Below are 27,094 nucleotides of genomic sequence, written 5' to 3' on the forward strand. Positions count from 1 at the left end.
AAATGCTAACGGTCAAACAACAAGGTTTCATAAATTTCTTATAACTTGTTTTTTTTTATCAATAGGTATTTTAAATTTGTAATTGTATTGGTTATTATCCCAGGACAAGCAGGCAGCATATTCTCACACAAGGGTGACGTCACCGATGGAGTCCCGGTACGGACACTACAAAAGTGCATTGCTACTTTAAGACTTCAGAAAGTTCATGATAGCCCGCACCGCGCATGTGTTAGTGCCTTCCCGCCCAACATAGGCGTGCAGTCCCTCAGTTTCTTAGTTTTCACAGAGCTAAGAAGTCGCATTTCAATGGCCGTTGAAAATCTTTTTTGCTGCCTTCCCACTCTCGCAGTTTACTGACTTTTTAGTCATATTCCTCTTTTTTTCTGGTTTTCGGTTTTTAAATTTAAAAAAAAAATCTATTAATTTTTACTCTCGTGTTTTGGCCCAGTGGGGCCTTTTTGCAACCTCAATCATCGAGTTTAGTTTGGCTTAGGCCAGGGGTGTCCAATGTCGGTCCTCGAGGGCCGCAGTCCAGTCGGGTTTTCAGGATTTCCCCAATGAATATGCATTGAAAGCAGTGCATACAAAGAGATCTCATGCATATTCATTGGGGAAATCCTGAAAACCCGACTGGACTGCGGCCCTCGAGGACCGACATTGGACACCCCTGGCTTAGGCGATGTTACCATCCATGTCACGCCCGCTGACGGGATTTAAAAAGTGCGGTCGCTGTGCTCGGTCCATTTTGGTAACAGATCCACACTCCTGGTGCCTGCAGTGTCTGGGGCACAAGTACCGTGTCGAGAAGTGTAAACACTGCTCTACTTTGCAGAAGAGAACCATCAGAAATCATCTCTTACAGTAGCAAAAGCTCTTTGGTGTCATGGAAGGGGAGTCGACATCGACTCAGACCGTCACTCCATCATCCAAACTGACACTGAAGACATCGACCTCGGTAGAGGCACCGGTACTGACGCCGGTCTCTCACTACACAACCCTTTGGGTAACTCGGCTAAGAAGCTTTCCCCTACCCCCTCTGGGGGTCAAAGTTGCAATGAGTCAAGTCATGCTGACCTTGCAGAAGTCCCGTAAGCGTACGGTCCTGATCTTGGTAAGTGCCTCTACATCGGCATCTTCCTCATTTGACCGTATTCCTACTCCACCTATGGTACTGCCTAAAAAGTCTTTGACAAAAAAGCCTGCGGTACTGGTGCTTTCCTTGAAGCAAAAAATTGATGCCTTGCTTCGAGAGGACAAAATTACTTCTGTTGACACTGATTGCTCTGGTGCAAGTCCAGTCTAAGCAGACACCGACTAGAGTTACCATCGATGCTCCTCCGATGCGGAGTAAAGATGATACTCGCCATTCCAGGTCGTCAACCAGAGCTTCGAAGCATCGGACATCTTGACACTGGTCTTCATCTTTCCAATCATCCAGGGGTATAACACTGGTAAAATCTGGAAAGGTCTCTCGTAAGACTAAACACTCTGAGAACTCGACACTAGACCGGCGCTGGCATTGACATTGTTCTCCATCAGTGTTGCAGGATACAGACTTGTTGGGAGATTCTGACCCTGCATCACCATCCACTACCGAGGCTGAGGATTCTTCTGAGCCAGGTTCTCCACGCCACTCCCCATCCAGAGCTTCTTCTCCCACTGACAAGATTTCTTTTTCAAAATTCATCTGTCGCATGGGGAAGGACTTTGCTCTAAGTACAGCAAGGAATTTTTAGAAACCTTGGACTATGATCAGCTTCTCAGAGAGATGTTCAAGTTTCCCTTACATGGCATTTTAAGGGAGACTTTTTATAAAAATCTTGAGACTTCTCTTTCTATTCCAGTGGCCCCAAAGAAACTGGAGTCTCTCTATAAAGCAGTAGCTTTAACGGAATTTGATAAACCACAGCTTCCTCATGAATCCCTAGTTGTGGAGTCCACTTTAAAGAAGTATTCCTCAGCTAATGTTTACGCTTCCGTTCCTCCTAGTAGAGAGGGAAGAACCATGGATAAGTTTGATAGGAGGCTATACCAAAATTCCATGCTTGCTAATAGGTCAGGAAACTACAATTTTAATTTCTCCTACTACCTTAAACACCTTGTTAAGCAGTTTTCAGCTTACCACAAATATATTCCTGCCAACAAGGAGAAGGGTTTCCAGCAGTTTGTCTCCTCTGTCCTCCAGTTACGGAAGTATATGGTTCGCTCTACATATGATACTTTCGAGCTTACTTCTAGAGCAGCGGCCTTGTCTGTAGCTATGTGACGTCTAGCTTGGTTGCGGGTTTCAGACATAGCTATTAATCATCAAGATCGCCTTGCTAATGCACCATGTCTGGGAGATGAACTTTTTGGTCCTTCTACAGATACCACCACGCAGAAGCTCTCTACCCATGAAACCCGTTGGGACCCTTTGGTCAAGCCAAAAAAGAAACCAACTCCTCCAACATCTTTTAAGCCTATTTCTTCATATCAGCACAGGTTTTCTGCCAAGGTTTCTGTTCCTCTTTGTCCTCAGCCTAGAAAACAAAAACAACAACCATGTCAGACAAAGACTCAGCCGACTACTCAGCCTAAATCACAGTCTTTTTGACGTGTTCCTCAGAGCATAGCCACAGTACCACTCCTAACAGATCTTCCTCAGCCAATTGGGGGTCGGCTTCAGTACTATGCTCATTGCTGGACACTCATCACCTCCGATCTCTGGGTATTGAACATCATTCGGGAAGTTTATTCTCTTCACTTCTTGACCCTCCCTCCAGATCATCCTCTAAGAAACTCTGCGCCAACCATCAGCAGTCCTCTCTTCTTCTTCGGGAGATTCATTCCCTCCTTCTTGACAATGCCATCGAAGAAGTTCCTATGGACCAGAAAAATCAGGGGTTTTACTCCCACTATTTCTTAGTTCCAAAGAAGATGGGAGGACTTCACCCAATTCTGGATCTCAGAGCCCCCAACAAGTTTCTGGTGAGAGAAGAATTTTGCATGTTCTCTCTAGCCACTCTATATCCCCTGGCTCACAATGACTGGCTATGCTCTCTGGATCTCAAGGAAGCCTACACTCATATCAATTCATGTGGCTTTTCACAAATATCTTCATTTTCAAGTACATCACTGTCATTACCAGCACAAGGTGCTTCCATTCGGCCTATCGTCATCTCCAAGAGTCTTCACAAAGTGTCTTATTGTGGTAGTGGCAGCTTTGAGATCCCATGGACTCCAGTGTTCCCTTATCTAGCTTAGTAAATTATGGATAGGCGATTCATCAAATTAATAAAATAAACATAAACATAAAATAAACATAAACATAAACATGACTGGTTGATCAAGGATCTTTTGTCTCAGATTGTTACAATGGCGATGACTCAAACCATTGCTTTTCTTCAAGCCTTAGTGTTCTAGATCAATTTCCCCAAATCAAACCTGCATCCAACTCAACGTCTTCAGTTCATAGGAACCATTCTCGACACCACAGTGATGAGGGCGTTTCTTCCTCCAGATCATCAGTTTTCAAGTTTCAAGTTTATTTAAAAATTTGATTTAATCTCAAAATCTAAATCCAATGCGATTTACACATGGGTAAAAAGAAAAAGTCACATTAATTGAACCAGACAATTGGTACAATTTTCAAAAAAATGCTAGAAATTCTCCCTTTTCTTTTTTCTCTCTCAGAAAGCTGTTGAGTTAAACTTTGCTTACCTGTTCTCTGAGATATGCAATGACAAGCTTGGTTTGAAAAGTGTAGATTTTCCTATTCTGCTTTGAGACAACCTTTGATGAGGAAAATTGTTGCCAAGAGCCTGTTCCATTAGGAGACTAAAACTAATAGAAATTCTGATGGTAAACAAACTCTGTCATAAAGAAGAAAAAGCAAATAAAATAACATATTTTGAGTAATTTCCAATCTAGAGAGTGTGATGTTGGTCCCACATGCAGGGCTTTTCTAGTCCAGTTGTGGTTTGGGAGCATTGAGGCTCAGCAGAATCCTAAACATTTGTTTAAATTTTGTGGTTTTGTATTTGAATGATGATATAATGTGTAGTGATTGAGGTATTATTGTAATACGCCTTAGGATATGTTTTCATACCAGAACATAAAGTTTTAATAAGAAATAAAAAAGAATTTGATGCAGCGCCAGAAGGCTGATACCACACCTCAGCCCCAAGACTCTGAAAAATTGTTTGAACTGACTCCACAATATTAGCACTGACCTCTTGATTCAAAGTGAATAAACATTTTGGTGAAGACCCCAGGGCCGGATTAATAAGTAGGGGGGCCCACTAAAGGAGGATAAAAAGATGACTCATCTTGCAATTTTTTTGGGGGGGAAATGGAAATGCCCCCCCCCCCATGGCATCAACGGTGAAGGGCCCCCCTGGCATCAATGGCAATATGGCCATCTCAGCTCCAGGAAGGTCTGCTGGTCCATCCCCTTCCGAAGTCACTTACTTCTTCCGGAGCTAGATTTCGGACAATCAAGTCACCATGTACTATATAAACAAGCAAAAAAGAATGGGATCTCTACTTCTCTGTCAAGAGGCGCAGAAGATCTGACTTTGGGCAATTGCTTGCAACATCTTTCTCAAAGCAGTCTATATTCAAGGGGAACTGAATTTCTTAGCAGACAAACTCAGCAGGGAGGGAGGTGGGGGTTTATGACTCAGGACTGCCACTGCTTGTACTTCTTCAGGGCTTGAGGGAAGGGGGGGGGGGGTTGCAGCTCAGGACTGCTGCTGCAGGTGTTTTGGGGGACTTTTTATTTTGCCGGTTGGGTGAGAGTGTCAGTTAACCAAGACCCAGTTAACTGAGATTCTGCTGTATTACTTTTAGTTTGTGGTCCTGTATTTGCATGTGTGACCAAGGCCAGGTGTTCTGGTAGAAATGAATGTTGAGAAGCATACAGTGTAAACTTCTTCCTCCATATTCGCGACTTCGGCACTCGCAACTTTGGTTATTTGCGGTTTTGGTCTTGATGGATCCGCCCCCCCAAATGATGTAATCCTGCCGAGAAAGTTCCGCCCCCCAAATGATGTAATCCTGCCGAGAAAGTTCAGTGGATTTTTTTTTTTTTTTTCAACATTGTGCGGCAAGTGCAGTAAGTGTGCAGAGAGAAAATTTTAGCACTTGCTTCAGCATGGTCTGGTACTGCCTCACCTTCAGAATATATGCTTGTATCCTTATGGTCAGTTCTATAGTATTCTACAGTACCTGAATTTTATTGCTAAGGTGTATAGTACAATGCCTAACTTGTTTTTAAAAGCAATCACAAATAACAACGATAAGTGTTATTCACGATTTCATGGTATTCACGGGGACTATATCAAAAACGTGCAAATATGATAGGAAAAAGTTATTTGCATTTTTTTGGTATTTGTGGGCTGCCTTTGAACGTATCCCCCACAAATATGGAGGGAGAGGATGCGGTATATAAACTTAAGGTTTAGTTTAGTTTAGTTTTTAACCATTATGTATTTTTAATAAGATTATATGGAAAATGAATAGAAAAATTGCATTACAATTAGTACTAATATTATGGGGCAGGGACAGAGGTGGAGCTTGGGTGGGGTCTGGGGCAGGGCTTTTGAGCACCCCCAATCATTTTGAAAAGTTGGCTCCTATGTACACATGTACAAAGATACTTTATAAAATTGCCTAGTAAGTCAGGTATTTTTAGTTGGTTGGATAATACATTTTCCTTTTACCACAGTAGTTCCGCTTTAGCTCTGCTATTTCTGGTGGAATTTTAGAACCTTTTTCTTTATGCTTCTCTTTGTTTACATAGATATCATACGTAGTGACATCTCCTTGGACAAACAAAAAGGTTGCAACATTGCACAGCATCCAGGCACTATGCTGGAACTACAAAGGGAAAAGGCAGCTCAGATGCACTTAGTTCTTTTAAAGGAACAGTTCTCAAACACCTATAGCAACTTGACATTAACAGGTAAGACTTCATATTCTACTAAGAAAGAGTACCGAGATTAGTAACAAAGTGATGTACTATAGTTACAGTACATTGTCTTGCTTTGACTATGTCTTAGCAGCTAGATTGGCTGTTAATTTGAGGAGGGTCCTGCCTTACCTCATTATCTAGGGTGGTGTCCAATATTACTACCATTACTACTACTACTAATTTCTATAGTACTACTAGACATACGCAGCGCTGTACATCAAAACACAGAAGAGACAGCCCCTGCTCAAAAGAGCTTACAATCTAGTCAAGACAGACAAACTGGACAAGAAGATGTATCAATACACTGTGCTCAGGTGGGGGAATTACAAAGGGAATGATAAGACAGATATTGGTGCTTAGAAGGTGAGTTGGAGTTTAGAATTGAAAGCATCTTCAAAGAAATGGGCTTTGAATCTGGATTTGAATACTGCCAGAGACGGAGCCTGACATATCAAATCAGGCAGTATGTTCCATATGGTACAGCAAGGTAGAAGGGATAGAGTCTGCTGCTTTATCCATCCTAACTTTCACACTGAAATGGCCCTCCACTTGAAAAAATGTTGAAAATCACTCTGTTGTATATATCTTCAAGATTTTATTTCATCTAGAAATGTTGTTATCAGTGGCATAGCTAGGACTGAGTGGGTTCTGGATGGAAATATTTTAATTGATTCCCTATAACACCATCTCTCCAAAGGTAGTGGGGATGGGGGTGGGGCAGAAAAGGGACATCCCCTATAGAGTTCCAGAGAAAAAAGCCCTTGAAAATAAAAACACACTCCACACCTACATAGAATACCTGACATAGTAATAACAATAAACTCAATTACAAGAAATAAGAGATGCACATTTCTGAAAGATGAAATATTACAATTAATAAATTCAGAAAAAAATACATTTTTCTACCTTTTGTTGTCTGAACATTGCTTTGCTCCCAGTGTCTCTTTTCAGGTTGTTTTTTTTTTTTTTCTTAACTCTCAAGGGACTATTGTCCAGCATTGCCCCTCTGTGTTCCATTCCCTCCATGCCCAGAATCAATTCTATGTATCTGTGTCTGTGTCACTCTCTCCTACCATGCTCAGCTTCTCCCCTCTCTTTTCCTTTCCTCCTGCACCCCTACCTCAGGACTGGCATTGTTTCTCTCTCTCTTGTTACCCTGGCACCTTGACCACTGCCTCCTATGGTCTAGAACAGTGTCTCTCAAACATTTTTAAACGGAGCAATTTTTTTTTTTTTTATGGCACATTATAATTGAAATGATAAAAGTGCAAAACCAACAACAACAAAAAAACATTTGAGAGTTATTTATTTAAAGTTCTTTAAGTTATGTGTGTGTAATTGTAACAATGATGAAACCAAAGTAGATAGAATAGAATTACTAATCAGTGTGCTTGTTTTTGAGTGAAAATTAACTCAAACCATGGCTCGATGGTCAACAAGCAAACATGCATTTCATCATCCACCATCTAGAGTTGTTCTTTCTTTTTTTCAAATGTAATTTCTGTCAGAGCTAAAAATCCAAGTTCGCAAAGATAAGAAGATCCAAACGGTAACAAAGCCCTGATTATTTTGTTGCTTAAATTAGGATAACTACTGCATAAAAATAAAATTACTTGATGTTAGTTTTCAGGGACCAGTCATGTCAAAAAATGATGCTTGTCTGGGCAGTTGTATACTTACACACATAGATGCGCATAACATTGATAGACTCTTGTGTACGTGACATACATGTCATCTATTCTAGTGTATACTTATGAAGGGAATTTTTATATGGATAATTTTTATTAACTTTCAATTAAATCAACACCAAATATACAAACAATCGTGTCCACAATGACATAAAGACTCCCCCTCTTCTCCTCACCTCGCTCCCCCCTCCCAACCCAACCTAGGAACAGCAGCAATAACATTTGGTTGTCTAATAACAACTTGCCTCCTTGTTTTATACTTTTCCTAAGTCGATCCACTGTAATTTGCATTTGGAGATCCTGAGACCACTTTGCAGTGATCTTTTCATAATCTAATTCCCCTGCTGTCTCTTGCAAAAACTTGTGATGGAAGTGCAGGGGAATGGGCATCTGAGCAATCAAGCAGAGAGCTTCTGATAATTTTTCCTGAGTGTCCTCCATTAATATTGCTCTTGGGAAAGATGAAATGTACTGCTGCAATTGTAGGTATGGATACCAGTCTCTGGAGGAGACTGTCCCATCAGCCTGTAGTGTTTGTGATAGGTAAATTAGACCCTTCTAAGACCAAACTCAGAATGCCTCCTGACTCAGCCCAGGAATAAAGTCTGCATTTCCCATAATAGGCAAACAGGGTGTCATCTGTGAGTGTATACTTAGCATTTTACAAAGACGTTTCCATATAAGTCTCAGGGGATATAGAAAAAGATCACCATAATGAAGAGTACATTCAGGCATTTTCACAGCATGTAGTAGGTAACTAAAATGGTAGGGAGAATAAGATGAACACTCAGCTTCCGTTGCAGAGAAGTGTATAGTTTTACAGAACCAATCATTCACATGTCTAAGTTGACAGGCAATGTTAAACCTTCCTACACTCAATAATTCCAGACCCCCTTGATCTTTAGGTAACATGAGTGTGTTCAAGGAAATGCGAGAATGTCTCTATCCCCACAAGTACCCCATTAGTGAGGCTAGATGCTTTCCCTGTAGGAGTAAAGGAAGTGTCTGAAGTACGTAGAGCCACTGAGGTACCACTATCATGTTATATAAAGCAATTTTACCTGTCAATGATAGAGGATAGGCCTGCCAAGTGTGCAATTTTTGTATCATGTTAGTCAGCAGAGGGGACACATTCAACTTATAGAGTTGGGATAAGTTTTGTGGTAGTATTATCCCTAGGTGCCTTAAGTATGTGTCAGCCCAATCCAAGGGAAAGGGGCCAATCCATTGGTCTTGAATGTCTGGTTGCAGAGGAATTACTAAATATTTCTGTCTATTCAAAATTAACCCTGTGTATATTTGATACTCATACAGAATTTCCAAAATGTGGAGACTTACTGCCTCAAACAAGCTTTAAAAAAAAGTACAAAAAAAAATCACAAAAAAGCTTGTTTCTTCTGGCTGCTACTCAGACTAGGTTAGAGCCCCAAGCCCTGGTCCCCACTGCTCCTCAGTGCTTTTTAGGGGTGGGGGAGATGCAGTCGGTATCTGATAAAGTCCCAGGGACTTACACAGATGCCACTCAGCCTGTACTCCAACTCTGGCACAACCTGGGTTGAGCACTGCTTCAAGGGGAATAGTCCCTGAGCCACAAGGGAATTGATGCAGGCCAGCTAGGTTGGTGCCCTGTAAAAGGTTGGCCCTCCCAACTACAGATCTCTGCCACCGACGGTCTATGTCTTCACAGAGGCAGAACTGACCCAGGGGAACTTGATACTGTTTTGCACCTCTGAAATGGACAAAAAATCCCAAAAATAACAAACAGAAAAAGAGAGAAGATCACAGTGACACTTTCAATTGTAGTGACAACTTCAACTGCATGTAGAAGAATGAAACTGAGCAACACAAAGCAATGTAGAGGAGGTGTAGCCAAAGAATTTAAAGTAATACCTCCTACACAGACTTGTGAGTAGGAGTACAAAACCCACTCATCGAGACTCATATACTTATTGCACTAGAAATGGCACCTAAAAAAATCTGCGCCGACCAGACTGGCACTTAGCATGATTCTACAAGGTGTGTGTACCTTTAAAGAATCACGCAAAATCTGTGCCTAAATTAGGTGCAGCTTGGGCCCCTAAATTATGTGCAGCTTGGGCACCTAAGTTGTGCGCAGATTAGGCGTGATCTGCCCTCAATCCATCCTTGCCCATGCCCTCTTTTCAAATTTGCACACTGAAAATAGCACATACTGTACTTTTTATTAGTGCTGCACATTTAATGTGTTTTAACACAATTAACACATAAAAAAGTTTAATGCATTGATTGTATCAAGCTGCTTCTCTCTCCCTTAGTATATTTTTCTCTCTTACCGATGCCCCAGGCTCTCTTTCAGCATTATCATCTGCTCTCTGCCTGTCCGCCTGCTCTGATAGCCTTTCCTCTCTTACCACTCCACATTCTCTGCTATTTCATTTTCCCTCTCTCTGGCAGCCCTGTGAACTTGTCTGTACACTTCCCCCTCCGTATTCGCGGTGATAGGGGAAAAACAACTCAGCGAATTCAGAAAAACTGCGAATAACTTTTCGCATGTTAGTTGCGGTTTTCTGTTAAAAACCCTAGAGAATATGCTAAAACCGCAAATAACCTGACCTGTTCCTGTGAAGAAAGTGCAGCGATTTTCTCTGATGTAATTTGGGGGGCAGAGCCTGCAAATGGAAAACTGCGAATAACCGAAACCGCGATTGGTGAAACTGCGATTACAGAGGGGGAAGTGTATACACACTGCTCCTCTCTAGCCAGATTCCTCCCTTTCATGTGTCCTGCCCACAGGAAACAGGATGTTTCATGAAAGGAGACAGGAGAGGGATGACTCCGACTAGAGAGGAGCAGTGTGTTTACAGGCAAGTTCAGAGGGCCGCCAGGAGGAGGGGGAATATAATATCTGAGAATGCAGGGTGGCAGGTGAAAAGGCTGCTGGAGCAGAGGGAAGAGAGAACACATAGGGGGCAGGGGAAAATGCTGCAGGAGCACCCAGGGAGGGGGCAGCTGTAGGAGAGAAAATTACACAAGTTTGGGGAGGGGGAGGGGTGGCAGCACAGAGAAAAACATGCTGGTCAGGGAGGAAGGAGAAACAGACTCAGACCAAAGCATGTTAACTATGGAGGGGAGTGGAAAGGAAGGGAAGAGAGAAGGGATGAGATGGTGCTCATAGAGGAGAGGAGAGTGGAAGGGAAGAGAGAAGGGAAGATATGATGCTCATAGTGGGGAAGGGAGAGGGAAGGAAAGGAAGAGAGAAGAGGAGAGAATAGATGGTGGCCATGAAGGGGAGGGGGAGGAAGAAGATGATGCCCATAGAGGGGAGAGGAGAGGAGACTGGAGGAGATGGTACCCATGGATGAAAAGGAAGGGAAAAGATGGAAACAAGACAGATATGAAAATGAAGAAAAAAATGGAAGAAAGTTGAATGTGAAAGATGTATATAGGACAAGAAGTGACAAGAGGAGGAAAGAGAAGAAATAGTAAGTTGAGAGGATGCCCTGAAATAGAGTTCAGAGGACAGACTGAGGAGCAGAACCAGAGACAGGAAGCAACATGATTAGAAAAATTAAATCACTGTGCAATACAAGTAAGAAAAATGATTTATTTTCAGTTTAGCAACTGAACTATGCGAGTTTTGAGAATTTTCATCTTGTCACAACCAGGGTCTCTGATGAGCACAGTAGACCACCTGGGCTGCTCCAAAATACTGGCCCAGCATGTCATCTTTAGCTTGGGGTACCCTTCAGACCTTGCAATAGCTATGCTGTGGTTAAGCCCCAGTATTTTGGGTAAGAATTTCCCTTTCCAGCAAAAAGAAGGAAACTTCCAAAGGTTCAAGTTTTTAGAAAGATTTATTAATCTTGGCCACTGGCCAGACTTTGTGTTTAGGTTCAAAGCACCCTGTTTTACACAGATCTATTCCACTGTTTCAAAAGTAACAAAAGCAAAGAATTTCAGCAGTAAACAAAAATACAGCTTTTCCTCCAGCAACTGGCCAACAGCCACCACAGCTATTGCACACTTAGTAAAACTTCCAACAATCTTAACTTCTTTTACAGCACTATGCCAAGTAAAGACACTAGATACAAAGAGGTGCAGTATAGAAATACTTTCAGACAGGTTCTTAAAGTAGCTAGTGGCAATGTATAACTTTAGCTAGGTCTTTCCCCGTTATAAACAGGCTGAGCAGGTTCTAAGTACCAGGCAGCTTCTCTGCCAAAAGAGTTTTAAATAACCCTTTCTGGTGTTAAGTGAAGTAAAAGGGTCAAATATAAACTTCACAGTCTTACAGTCCAGCAACTGGTAGTCATACAAAGAACAGTTCTGAGGCACAAGCTGTTCCAGCATTCAGAACGGCTTCCAGGACTGGAGCAGAATAACTTCCTGCATCTCCCAGTCTTCCAGCCTCTCACCGTCTGTGCCCTCTTACCGCTGCCATTTAGGGAGCTCCAAACTACGCCCCCTCTGCCTGGCTGAGGGGGGGTTGGGGGGGAGGTGAATCAGTTCTATAGAGAACTGCTACCTCTGCCAGAGGTCAGATTTCCCTGCTCCTTTCTTAAAGGAACAGCAAGTATTTCAGGTAAAAGTCTCCTGCCAGGATTTCAAGGCTCTATACAAGAGTGCAAGCTTTCCTGCAGAACTTTCCCTGTCTCATACTGGCTATTCCAGAGATAGGCACTGACCTGGTCAGCTCTTCTGCACTGGGGCTGTCTGACCTTAACACTTTTCATAGGAACAAAACCACTGCTGGCAGTGGGTTTGTTACAATCTGCTGTCTGAATTTTTCACTTTACAGGTGAAAATGTGAGGGGGTCATTTTATGCAATTAAAAATTTTAATCAATGAGCAGACCTTTTTTTTAAAATATAGAATCATGCTTTCCAAGTTATAACTTTTAATTAGTGCCAATTAGTGTCAATTACAATTTAGAAATTATTGGTACTCAGGCCAGTTAATCAATTAAGTTGTATGTGCAAATCATCTGTGTGCACCGATTTGCGCACACAACTTAAGGCACCATGGGCTAGATTCACTAACCCTCCGATCCGTGTGCGATCTGTGTGCGATTGGAGGCAGGCTGACCGATTCACCAACCATCTGCATGCAAATGGGGGTGATCGGAGCACGACCCCAACTGACTGCACAGATCGCTAAAGCTCTGACAGTAGTGACAGGAGAAATAGCCTCCTGTCACTACTGTCAGGGCTTCTGCTGGCTTAAAATTTTTTTTTTTTTTAATCGGGCAAATATTTTGCTTGTTTTAAACATGCAAAATATCTGCCCAATTAAAATAAAAAATTAAATCCCCCCCTTCCAACAAGTGCGGGGCAAATTTTTTGGGGGGTTCGGGGAGGGAGGGGGGTTAGGGGCACTTGTTGGGAGGGGGGGGGTTAGTAGTTGTAGATATGGCAGGAGGGAGTGGGAACCCTCCTGCTATAGTTTTAAAGAGCCCGAGTAAGGTACGGGGAGGGATGGGCTGGGCTCGGCCGGGCCAATGGAGGTTTTGTGATTACAGGAGGGAGTTGGCATTCCTCCTGCCATATTTGCGGGGATGAGGTGGGTAGCGTCGGGCCCAATGGCAGCGGCAGATTTAAAACCATGGGCTTGCTCTGCTAAAAAGCATTGTGAGCCCGTGGTTTTAAAGGGCAGAAGAGGGCAGGAGAGACGGTCAGGATAGAAGCGACTGGTCTTCAGCAGTCGCTTCTTTTCTGATTAGCAAGCCCAATCGGTGTTAACTAAAGTGTTTAGTGAATCTCTGCTGTCCCAAATTTGCATGCCATTTCTCTCATTTGTATACATGGATCGGGAGGGGATCACTAAACACTTTAGTGAATCAGGCCGGAGGGTAATCTGCTTGCTAAGGGCTCGCAAACTGATTGGTTTGCTTTGTGAATCTAGTCCCATATACAGAATTTGGGGGTATGTTCATAAATGCACTTGTTTTAATGTACACAGAAATATAATTACATCTGGTATTATTAAGTTTTTGCATTAATGTATCTATATTGAACATTAAGACTAATTTGCAGGATTATAATGACTCAATTTGCTTAATAATCCCAGGCCAATAAATCAAATTAGTGTGTAAAGTGCTCAGTACCTTGTTTCCTGCAATTGAGTCGCAAAGAAAACATAAATAATAATAATAACAGTTTATATACCGCAGAACCGTGAAGTTCTATGCAGTTTACAAAAGAATAAGAGAAGGTACAAATTGATTGAACTTAGAAGAGGTGAAAGCAATTGGTTGATAGGACAGGAGAACCGTTATTGAGGAGAAAGAGATGTACGGGTCAGCTGTCTAGATATTTCAGGAACAGGTGAGTTTTTACGCGCTTCCTGAATTCCTCATAAGTAGTGGGCGAAAGCAATTGCTCTAGATCTTTACCCCATAATGCTGCCTGATGTGAGAGAAGGTGTTCATGGTGTTTTTTCAGTTTACATCCTCTAACTGGGGGGGGAAACGAAGTTCAAATGTGAGCTTCTCTTGTGTCTGTTGGAGAAAAAGCCAGTTATGTATTTAGGGGCTAGTCCGTATAGTACTTTAAAGCAGAGGCAAGAGAACTTAAACTTTACACGTGCTTCCATCGGTAACCAGTGCAGCTGCCGGTAATAAGGTGTCACATGATCAAACTTCTTTAGGCGAAGATCAGTCTGACCGCTGCATTTTGCATTAATTGTAAATGTCGCATATTCTTTTGGGAAATTGCTAAATAGGCGATGTTACAGTAATCAAGTTGACTCAGTACGAGGGATTGTACCAGGATTCTGAATGCTGATGTATCAAAATATGATTTAATGGATTTAAGTTTCCAGAGAGTGAAAAAACCCTTTCTAATTAAGGAGTCTACCTGGTCTTTGATCCAGAGTTACACCTAGTATCTTCATGGTGGACTGAATAGGGTAACTAAGTGTATTGATGCATAGAAGTGTTTTGGTGTCAAGCGGATGTGGCAAAGCAATGAAGAATTTTGTTTTTTCTGAATTAAGTTTGAGCTTGAAGTCTGTCATCCATTGCTCCATCAAATTTATGCCTTGGGAATAGTTTCCAAGATAGAATTAGCAAATGGGATGATGATCGTAAAGTCATCTGCGTAATTGAATAATTTTATCCCTAGCTGGCTTAATTGCACGCCCAGTGAGGACATGTAGATATTGAAAAGCAATGGGGATAGCGGTGACCCTTGTGGCACACCGGAAGGATTGCTCCAGGTATCGGAGAGATCTCATCCCTGATACCGATAGCGTCTAGGCATTGTAGCATTTTTCCATGGTCTACTAAATCAAAGGCGGAGCTCATATCAAATTGCATGATCAGGGCTGAACAAGACACAGAGCTGAACAAGACGCAGATTATCTAAGATGGCCGCAATTACTGTCTCCGTATTGAATAATGGTCTAAAACCGGATTGAGTTTCATGTAGGAGAGAGAATTGATTAAGATATTCCATCAATTAGGTATGTACCAATCCCTCCATGATTTTTACTATAAATGGAATGGATGCTACCGGTCAGTAGTTGGTTACTAGAGCTGATGATTCTTTACTATCTTTTAGGATTGGGGTTATTATTATGTGACCGTTATTAGTGAGGAACTTCCCATTTTTTAGGTTATGGGCACTGTTACTATCCCACATTAAACATGTATAACTCCATATAACTATGGTTAATTAGTATATGTAACTGAAGTAACAGCAATTATCTGTTCCCGATGTTGAGGCTCCACATAAAGCGGCTCAGCAGGATAACAATTGGCAACATAGTGACTGCTTGTGAACAATGTGCTCCACCTTCGTGACTACTCGTTAAGATAAAAATATCAAAACAATATGCTAAATCTGATAATTCCTAATATTCTATTTGCTTTCTTAGCTGCCGTCGCACATTGAGCTAATGCATCCTTAACAATGACACCTAGATCCTTTTCCTGAGCAGTGACTCCTAACATAGAACCCAACATCACATAGCTATAGTTCAGGTTCCTCTTGCTGTGCTAATAAAGAAGTAGCTATTTTGCAAACTTGTGCATCTCTTTGTCTCATTAGCATAGATTTTGCATTAACACTTATCTTTTTTTTTTTTAAGTTCAAAAAGTTTTATTTATTTTCAATCATAAAATAAACAATGAGTAATGGTTATGTCACAACAGAGCAATCGGAAAACAGTAATAATAATTGTATACAAAGCATCACAAAGGATAATACATCAAAATATAAGCAAGTGGTTAGCAATCAGCGAGGAATAAGAAGATGACACTATTGATATACTTATAAGTATGAGAAAATATACATAAGTTATGAACCAAGCACATAATCACATAAAGCGGAACAAGGTTATGTATGGAGACCCCTATCACAGTAGGTTAATATAAGTGACCAAATCTTACAATAAGAATGGAAAGTATTGCATCGTTCAGCATTGATTTTTTCATATTTAGCTGATAAACATACAGAGTTCCACCAGACATTATAATCAACATTAGCCAGGTTTTTCCAATTATAAAGGACATTCTGGAGGGCCAATGGCTTTAATATGCGGAAAAGTTGGGCCTCAAAATAATCATGAATATGAGTGCCATCATAGTTACTGAACAATATGAGAAAAAAGTCAAGGTCAGTTTGCAGAGAAAAAATATCAGAGATAGTACGCCAAACATCATTCCAGTAATGTTGAAGTAAGGGGCAATGAAAAAGCAAATGAACTAAAGTACCAATATGGGTACCACATGACCAACACGTGGAAGGTAAAGTAGCATTAATCTTGTTGGAGAGTACAGGAGTCCAAGTGGCCCTGTGTATTAAAAAATACATCGATTGGAGTAAAGAGGATTTAAGAGATTTAAAGCAGTGCTTCCATATTTTAGACCAGGAATCGCCATTTGCTAAAAAGTGTAGATCAGGGATCTCAAAGTCCCTCCTTGAGAGCCGCAATCCAGTCGGGTTTCCCAATGAATATGCATTGAAAGCAGTGCATGCACATAGATCTCATGCATATTTATTGGGGAAATCCTGAAAACCCGACTGGATTGCAGCCCTCAAGGAGGGACTTTGAGACCCCTGGTGTAGATCATCAAACCATTTTGAAGAGTTAACAGATTGAATCACATATTTCTTTAATTGTATAAATTTGTACCATAAAGAGGCCATGCCTCTAGAGCGTAGCATTGAGAGTTTGTGCATGAAAGACAGTAAATCTGGTGATTCCTGAAGAACACTTATCTAAGTTAGTTTATGCACAGTACTTTAGTATATTTACCCCTTAGTCCAGGGATCTCAAAGTCCCTCCTTGAGGGCCGCATTCCAGTCGGGTTTTCAGGATTCCCCCAATGAATATGCATTGAAAGCAGTGCATACACATAGATCTCATGCATATTCATTGCGGAAATCCTGAAAACCCGACTGGATTGCGGCTCTCAAGGAGGGACTTTGAGACCCCTGCTTTAGTCTTACTACATCTCTAACTTCACTATTACTTTCTCACTAGATTTTTATGTACCGGTAATTATAATATAATTTGTGCCTCTACCACTCTAAAGCTATACTATGAAAGTTTCTACTTACTACATTTATTTTTTAAAGTAATCCAAAGTACAAATCAGCCAAAATTAATGGAAAGAAAAGAAGATTTTAATTGCATAGTGTTCTGCTAAACAGCTGTAATAGATGATTTGAAGGAATTACTAAATTTGGTTTGCTTAAAACAAAAGTTATTTTTTTCTCTAGAATTGCACTTTATTTGAACCTAGTAAATATAAAAGAGATAACAGCAGACAGAAACTGTCAAGACTGTGTTGTATTCATGGTGGTGTTGTTTGACTTATCAGGTGAATGTAATATAATGGGCCAAAGAAACTATGATATTGACACATGACCCCTCATTTTCCAAAATGCAGAGACAGATTAAATCTTTATATAAGCTTTACTGGAAAACAGAATGTAGAGGCATGTATAAGATTAAAAAAAAAAAAAAAAAAAAAAATTCAGAGCTAGCTGAACAAAGGGAGGGAAGTTGTCATGTTGAATTAGGGCAATTACATGCATTATTTGCCCCTTAATGCAATTTTAAAGATCACTAAAGTAGGTTGTTTTGACCTAACGAGGCAATTTTTATGTCATTACATGGTAAATAGTAATAAGAAGCAAAACATGCACATGCTTGCAAAGCAGGTCATTACTATTTAAATTCAACAACATGGCTTGTGGTACACTCTGAATGCACATTGGAAGCCATGTTCTGTTACGTCCCTTCTGGAATTCATACTGAAGGTGATTTACCCCCACTCGTGAACTGGGTCTTGCAGAAATCCACAAACTTCTCTGTGCACTGCTCCTTCCACTTAGCTAAGGAGCACAGAGTTACCTACAGTTTTTATTTCTGTATGTGAACCTTGCAGAAGTTTTCTGATCTGCTCTACTTCTTTTCTTGTTTTCATCACTAAAGTTCATCCTGTTTTTTTAGATGGCTTTGATGTCTTGAGACCCCTTTGGAGGGGTTCTCTGCCTAGGAAAGGATGCAGTACCATAGATCTGGACTGCTGCTCCACAGAGTACGCTCAGGGTGGACTTATGGAGCTAGCCTGCTGTGTGCCACCTTCAGGGCTCGGGGTCAGTCCTTCTGGGAACATGTTTACCTTCTGACTTTGTCAGAGGTTTAAGCGCAGGCTGTTTTGCACCCTGAGTAACAGCCCTCAGGGTATCAGGGTGCAGGCAGTGTTTCTTGCCCCCGGTTATGAGAAGAGGTTCCGTAGGGGGTGGAGGTCTCAACTGAGGTCCATCCAGCTGGCAGCCCAAAGATCCTGAAGATTGGACTATGATAAGAGAAACTTTGAGGCAGAAATTTATTTCCCTTCATTTCAGCTGCATAGCCAGAGCTAACAGGCAGGCATAGTGGAGGGGGGTCTGAAAACGGTTTTTAGCTGTTTTTAGGCATAGGTCCCCAACCCTACTCTTTTTACAAAAAAAAACAACAAACCCTCAGCTAACAATAATATTTCAACACATTCAATTAGAAGCTGAACACAATTGTGGTATTTAAGTGAAGAACTCAATTATGATATTTACATATAATGTAAACTTGGAGGAAAATAGCCTCAGACCCCCATCAGAGAGTGAGTGACCTCTCCACACAACTGGAAAGGTCAATTACTTCATAGACAGCAAAACCTCCAAACTGATGATCACAACTATATTTAATATTTCAGCAAGTGTATGTATAATATCACTTAACTTGCAGGGCATGATCCTGGACACGGCCCTTCCTTCATAAAAACATAAGAATTGCCACTGCTGAGTCAGACCAGTGGTCCATCATGCCCAGCAGTCGAGCGCCCTCTGGTCTAAGACCAGCACCCAGCACCCGATAACAGGTCAAAAGTGCGTGCCCACAACCCAGCGCAGACAACTGAGTGCAAGGCGGAAGCGCGCCAAAGAAAAACAGTATTTTAAAGGGCTCCAACAGGATGTGTGGGGGAGGAATCCCCCACTTTACTTAACAGATATCGCGCTGGCGTTGTGGGGTGTTTGGGGGGTTTTAACCCCCCACATTATACTGAAAACTTCACTTTTTCCCTTAAAAAGAGGGAAAAAGTTAAGTTTCCAGTAAATGAGGGGGGTTACAACCCCCCAAACCCCCCACAACGCCGGCGCAATCTCTATTAATGTAAAGTGGGGGAGTTCCCTCCGTCGGAGCCCCTTAAAATACTGTTTTTCTTCAGCGCGCTTCCGCCTTGCGCTCAGTTGTCTGCGCTGGGTTGTCGTCGCGTCTTTGTCGTCGCGCGCTTTTGTCTATGAACCCCAGCACCCTAACTGAGACTAGCCCTACCAGCGCACGTTCTTGTTCAGCAGAAACTCGTCTAACTTTGTCTTGAATCCTTGGAGGGTGTTTTCCCCTATAACAGCCTCTGGAAGAGTGTTCCAGCTTTCTACCACTCTCTGGGTGAAGAAGAACTTCCTTACGTTTGTACGGAATCTATCCCCTTTCAACTTTAGAGAGTGCCCTCTTGTTCTCCCTACCTTAGAAAGGGTGAACAACCTGTCCTTATCTACTAAGTCTATCCCCTTCAGTACCTTGAATGTTTCGATCATGTCCCCTCTCAAACTTCTCTGTTCGAGGGAGAAAAGGCCCAGTTTCTCTAATCATTCGCTGTTCGGCAGCTCCTCCAGCCCCTTAGTCGCTCTTCTCTGGACCCTTTCGAGTAGTACCGTGTCCTTCTTCATGTACGGCGACCAGTGCTGGACACAGTACTCCAGGTGAGGGCGTACCATGGCCCGGTACAGCGGCATGATAACCTTCTCTGATCTGTTCGTGATCCCCTTCTTTATCATTTCGCCTCATTGCTATTTCAAGGGGTTTTCAGGACCAAATCTAAAAGTGCACACATAAAAATACTGTTAACACTGAAATAAATCATACCTTTACTCAATACTCACAAAAACACATACACTTGCATCAGCACTAATTTGTGCTTATTGGGCCACGCAAAGATGGCTGCCAGACTTCAACTTCCGGTATTTAAAGACCCACTTCCCTTCACAGTAATATCAGGATTCAAAATGAAATCATAAGCAATTCTTAAATTGAAACAAATCTTAATAATAAAGAAAAACTGTTTAGAAGAAATGGCACCATTCAATCATCAAATTCAGTCCTCGAGGTTGTTCAGAGTTGAGTTTAAAAATCTATTTTTGCTCCCTTTGTAATAAACACATCTTCCTATCTCCACCCCAAGTGTAATGGGGGAATATGGTCTATTACCATACATTTTAAATCCTGTAGTTCATGTTGTTCTTCCAGCCAGTGGTTTACTAGTGGCTCATTTTTCTTTTGTTGACAATGCTACTTCGATGCTCACTCATGCAGATCCTAAATTGTGCAAAGTCTGTCCAATATGCAACTTAGGGCGGGGACATACAATCAGATATTTCTGGGTCTCTGGCTCAGAAATATCTAAGAAAAAGGACCATTTAAATTAAATGATTAATTTATGGACAGACTGAATGGACCATTCAGGATTTTATCTGCCGTCATTTACTATGTATATATACTACATAATCTGTGCTACAGTTTGTATTATGATGTAGTTTATGACAACTGTTGTTGATGGGATGAATAAACCGATCTATAACTTCTAAGGCTTGTTCACATGTCTTGCAATGGTTGCATTTACAGTGACTACCTCTAAACTGTTTAAACCCTCTCTATGTATCAGATGGACACAGAATCTTCTTTAGATTAGATAGGTTACTGTATGCAGTCCTTAATGATTTTGATGTGAAAGCCTTGTGTAAAATGTGCCAGCGTTTTTTTGACACAGAAACAACATGACCAATTCCAGCGCTAAATTTTGAAACACAAGTCCATTCACCAGTAGTGTCCTGTTTAGGTTCAAATAATAAATCCCATTTCATTTTAAAATCTCTTTATTAGGGTTTTAATACTACAATACACACAAAGAAAGGAAATACAGATGGAATACATTATTTTAGGAACAATTATTCATATAAGTGTAACAAAGGAAAAAAAAGCACTTAGAGGCATGAGCCAGTAAGTAAAATCATGCCTTCTTCCATGCCCAAAAAACAGTGTAACATATCAACTATGAAGAAAGGTCTTACTCTGTGATGTAATATATTGCAGCAAAACAGTAATATACATTTGGATAGAGAAAACAATTGAGAAATGGGGTACGAATACCTTATGAAAAGGAGGAAAACTAATAATAATTTCAATTAGAATTGGAAACAGTAGTGGTAGAGAAATCATCAGCAATTTTATATCTGATAAAATCCTATGCTGATTATCTTCTAATTTTCCTTACAAACCTTGCTTCCTCTATACAAGCTTTATTAAATCTTGTTTCATATTTCTCCGCTATATCTGGATACCGTATTAATTGGGACAAGTCTGAGGTTATGCCTCTTAATACCAATACCTTTCAATCTGATCTTGGTATCTCTGTTCTTAGATGGTCACCCTCTCATATAAAATACCTAGGTGTTTTGTTCCATAGAGACAGAGATCTTCTCATGTCAGAAATTAAAAAAATATATTAGCTAAAATACAAAAGCTGACTTCGACTTGGTCCCCATTCAATCTTTCGTGGTGGGGTCGTATAGAATCTATTAAAATGACTATCACCCCATCATAAATTATTATATTAGTATGCTACCAAAATTAGCTCCAAGTACATTTTATAAAGATGTTGGCAAATTGTTAGCTAATTTTATTTGGAATAAAATAAACGGCCCACATTGCCCTCAATTCCTTGAAAGCCCCTAAACAACAAGGGGGGATGGGACTCCCTGACTTCTATTCCTATCAGTTGGCTGCTATTTTAAGATATGGTACCTTCTGGATGTCCACAATATATATGCTGACACAATTGCCTTCATGGTATACCATTGAATCATACTTGATGGCTCCCAATCCTTTGAAATGTATTCCTTTTCTGTCCAAAAAATACATTCCCCCACAATTTGTGACTATAAATGCTACAAAACTTGCCAATTCCAAACTGGAAACCACATTTACCTACCCTAGTTCCAAAACTACACAAGCCCCTAATTGGCACAATATGGATAGCATGATAGATAAAAAGTCTATTCATGGACTCAATGGATGGTTAAGGGAATATGGTCCTTAAACCAATTTATCAAAAATAAGACTGAACTACAAAAACTTTTCATCTAGATCTCTCTGAATTTTTTAGATGGGTACAACTACGTCATTGCATAATTAACCTAAAATGGCCTCTTGCTACAACTAATCCAAAAACCTCTAAAGTTACTTTACTATATCAAATTGGGTATCTTCAAGGCTACACCATTTCCTTATTTTACAAGATCTTCAGAGAACATCTTTTTTCCCTCTTATGGAAATCCAGAACGTTCTGGAAAGAATTGTCATTGTGTAATGGCACAGATATACAATGGTCTGATTTATTCACACATTCTTACAGACCTACATTTTCAACTAACTTAATGCAATCTTTATACTTTTTCTTCCACAAGGCTTTTTGGACCCCAAGCAAGCTACATAGGTCTGGCTTCCTAGATTCCAATATATGTTGGCACTGCTACTCTGCTACACTGCTACTCTGATTTAGATGACTTAAAACATTTGATATTCTCCTGTCCCCTCATACATGACTTCTAGTCCTCCATATGGAAACTTATATGTAAACTTCTTCCAATATCCTCTTCTATCATTTGACATAATCATTTTTAGATCCCAGGTTCTATTGGATGTTTTGTCAAATGACCAGGAGAGGTTATTCGATATATTAATTGCATTAACAATTCAAATGATCTTGTCTAACTGGAAATCTGCCAATTTACTTAATGTTACATTTTGGTGTGCTAATGTCAAATAATAAATCCCTATCTAGATACCGAGCCCTAGTGCATGCTTTTTGAGAAACTTTTTAGGATATTCATGCTCAAGTAGCCGTGCTTGTAGCATCTTTGCATGAGTTTTGTAATCTTATACTTCAGAACAAATTCTTTTATACATCAAGAATTGGGAAAAAGGCAAACTTTTCTTTAACACAGTAGGATGATAACTACCAAATTCTATTAAGGTATTTCTGTCGGTACTCTTTTTAAATACTGTGGTGTTAAAATGGTCATTAACCTTTGTGATTTGAACATCTAACAAGGAGATTGAATTAATATCTTCATTCAGAGTGAATTTAATCTTAGGGTGTCGGCCATTTAGCCATTGAAAAAATTCTAAAAGTAAGGTTTCAAATCCTGACCAAGGACAAAAGATGTCATCGATATATCTCACCCACATGGTAATATGTGCTGAAAAAGGGTTGGAACTGATCCGCTTCTTTTCAAAAGACAGTATAAATACATTTGCAACCGATAGAGCCATAGTAGCTTCTATAGCTACACCAGATAGTTTCTGGGGAAAAACGTGTTCCATATCTGAAATAATTTTTCTTCATAGCAAGCTCAGCTAGTTCTATAATAAAAGCTGTCAGAATTCTTCTGCAAAAAGAATCTTCATTTAGACAATCTGTCAAAACTTCCAGAGCTTCATTCTGTGGGATTACTGTATATTGTAACCGGGACTGTGGTCCAACTGGGACTCCACAGCTCCACCAACTGGTTACATCAAAAATAGCACACCAGCGTGTGACCCGAGATGGAGTCACCCTGCAGGACTGGACTTTAGACAGGAACCACAAATCAAAGCTACAACAATTGTAGTTCATAGAAAAATAATTCAATTTTATTCCTTCCTTCACAAAGGTAAGTAGTTCATCAATGCAGCAGAAGAATTGTCAGAACTTCAAACAGCAGCAAAACAAAAATGCCAAAAGAAGCAAGAAAATAAACAGCACAAAATCAAGTCCAAACTTGCTCTCAGTATTAATTTAGTCCCAGCTGCACCTGAGGATTCAGCTCTCCTCAGAGCTAGCACTGCCTGCTCCCAAGCAGGTAGTTTCAGTAAACAAAAATAAAGTTCATGGCACTTGTTCACCAAACCACAGTGCCCAAAGTTCCAATAAAGCCTTTGGCAGATTCAGTCTACTGCCAGGAAAGGAGAGTGTCACAGGTTTTGCAAAGTAAAGGCCTCAAGACAGGCTTTCAAAATTCCCTCCCTGGGTGGTAGCAAAACCTCTCCCCACAATGACACTCTTATCTTTGCAAACAAACAAAAATAGTCCAAACAGTCAAGTGAAAAACCAAACTCACTGTTTGCAGCTTGAGGCCCAGTCCACCTGCATGGCCTCAGGAAAGCCAGGAGCACACTCTGCAAGACTTTCTTCACAATCCATGGGTTGTTCCTCCTCTGGAACAGGCAGCTCCTCAGCTTGTCCTGCTTCTAACAGCTCCATGGGAATGGGTTTGTTGCTCCTGCTTGGCCCAGGGGACTCCCTAGGGAAAAAAGGTTTAAACCTTCTCCCTAGCTGACCTCCCTGTCTGTTCTCCACTGCTGGTTTAAGTACTCTGGGGCAATGCCCTACTCTAGTTGAGTCAGCAGTGTTCCAGGGGCCTCTTGGGCTCCCCCGGTGGCGACTTGGGGATAGATCACCTAATTCTTCCTCAGACAATTCAGGCTCCCTCTGGTGGTCAAAAGATAAATTATCAGTCTCAGGAACCACATGCACCTTCCTGATTCCTCCCCTGGATTTCCTTTTTCCTTTTTCCCCTGCCCTAACTGGGACCTTGGCAGGGAGAATACCTGGCTGGTCACAATATAGAGATTGAACATCAAACGTTACTAGCAATGTTATGTCCGCAACATTAGAGCTAGCTAAAAGCTTCTTCAAAAAATCTGCTGAGTCTCTAATGTATGAAAATCCTTCCATTACTTTAGTTCAGAGAAAAATGTCAATGAACACTGTCAGCAGTTCCCATAAGAAACCCCTGCTAGAGACAATAGGTCATAACATCTTATGAATCTTTGGCAGGAGATAGATAACAGGGAACTTAGAATGTTTGACATTCAAAAAGATAAACTCTTGTATGGTCAAAAAAACTCTGTCTAGTCCAATCTGTGTTAAATGTAAAATCTGTGCTTTCAAAACCACTATAGGTTCCTCAGATAACTCCTCATAGTCTCTATACACAGACAGCTGTTGCAGCACTTCTGTCTCATATTCTGTTCGATCCAGAATAACCACCTCACTCCCTTTATCCACTCGGCATATCACAATATGTGTATTATTCCCCAATGATTGTAAAGCTTGATGCTCTTCTCTAGTATAGTTGAAACGGAAAGGGATTTTTTAATCTTTAAGAGTTTCATTATCATACAAAACTACCGTAATTGTTTATATGTTTCTTAAAATAGTATTGGCAGGAGTTGGTGGAATCCATTTTGATTTATTCTTCACCACTGAGATATTAGTTGGTAAATCATCATGCTCTAAAAAATATTCTTTTTTAAGTTCAATCATTTTTATTGAAGATAAGAAGTAAACAGTTTATATAAACACAAGCCTCCCAACACCCCTCCCCGACCTTCTCCCCCCCTACCTGGGAACAGCAGCAATAACCAATGATAAACCATAACCAATAATAAACATCAGGAAAGCAATTCCTAGTTTAGTAGTCTACTGCATGCAGTAGGTGTCAATATGTTACAAAATGGCAACCAACAGCGTATGAACGATGTAAGCGCCTGACGCTCAAACCCAGCCAGATGAATCATCAAAGTCCTCCAATGAGCCAGTGTGGGGGCCTGTGCAGAAAGCCAACATTGAAGAATAGCTTTGATTCCCATCAGTATCGATTTGCGAAGAAAGTCTGCACATCCCGGGTGAGCCAGGACCGGGGAAAGTTGCAATGTAAATAGGAAGTGAGTAGATCTCCAAGAACATTTCCAGAAATGAGCAACATGGGTAAATACTTGATTCCAAAAGGTAGAAATACCAATGCACGAACAAAACATATGTCCAAGGATTGCGTGGAACTGAGTGCATTTCGGGCAAGAATCAGAAGCACTTATCTATGCTTGAAAGGTTCCACTTTCTATATAAATAATGTAGTTCTCCGCCTTCCTTCTGTACCAGTTTGTCCGTCTGACTTGTACTGTTAAGTCTTTGTATGATATTCCTTTGTTGTACCCTATATTTTTAAAATACATGTACTTTTAATATGGTATGTACACCACCTTGAAGTCTGATTTGGCGGTATAATAAGATTTTAATAAACTTGAGAAATAAGCTTGTAGAAGAAATTTATAATACCTTTCTTGTTCCAAGGCTGAAAAATATTCTTTTAAATGCAGTATTCTAAAAAACCTTTCCAATTCAACTCTAGTCTGAAAAATTTTAGCTTTTTCATAGGTACAAAGGATAAACTCTTTTGTAACACTTGTTCTTCAAGAGGGCTTAAACTGTATGCAGATAAACTAATAACAGAATTTAAGTGGGTTGTTGCTGAGATAGAGTGACTGGGTGACTGACTGATAGGTTCTCTGCCTTGGCCTTGCCCTCTTTAAGATCTTCCTCTTGTTTGTTTCTCTAAAACAAATCATCTGATTCTGAACGTGAGAATTCAGCTTTACCTAATTTATGGTTCCTATTTCTCTTTTGTGACTGGTAATCTAGATTTAACCAAGGGTATACTATCTGGTTTTGGTAATCATCTTCATCCCATCTATAATTTTTAATTTTGTGTTGTTGTAACTCTAATTTAAACTGATCTAACTTTGTGTCTCCTGAAAACGAGAATCAAATTCATCTTCGGACATTTTATCTTTGAACTCCTTTACACTTAAGCCCAATTCTGTTTGTAATGTAGACACAAATTCTCTAGCTTTTTCAATGATCAAGACCATAAGGTCAAGAGAACACTTGTATTTAGGATGAAGGCCCACTTCTGTAAAAACTCCTTGTCGTCCAGAAATAACCTAGGCACTTTTACATTTCTTAAACTTCTTATGACTTCATTTTGGATCCTGACTTCACTATGAAGGGAAGTGGGTCTTTAAATACCAGAAGCTAAAGTCTGGC

General features: G+C 40.6%; 1 protein-coding gene across 1 annotated transcript in view; it reads left to right on the top strand.

Moving 5' to 3' along the window:
• HPSE2 (heparanase 2 (inactive)) overlaps positions 1–27,094 on the top strand; it is a 541,826-nt gene that overhangs the window by 48,848 nt on the left and 465,884 nt on the right. The window contains exon 3 of the mRNA XM_033941874.1: positions 5,783–5,944. Within this exon, the coding sequence (XP_033797765.1) occupies positions 5,783–5,944 (162 nt within the window). The remainder of the gene's footprint in view (positions 1–5,782; positions 5,945–27,094) is intronic.

This window comes from Geotrypetes seraphini, chromosome 4 (genome assembly GCF_902459505.1).
Source record: "Geotrypetes seraphini chromosome 4, aGeoSer1.1, whole genome shotgun sequence".
In the NCBI taxonomy this organism is placed as follows: domain Eukaryota; kingdom Metazoa; phylum Chordata; class Amphibia; order Gymnophiona; family Dermophiidae; genus Geotrypetes; species Geotrypetes seraphini.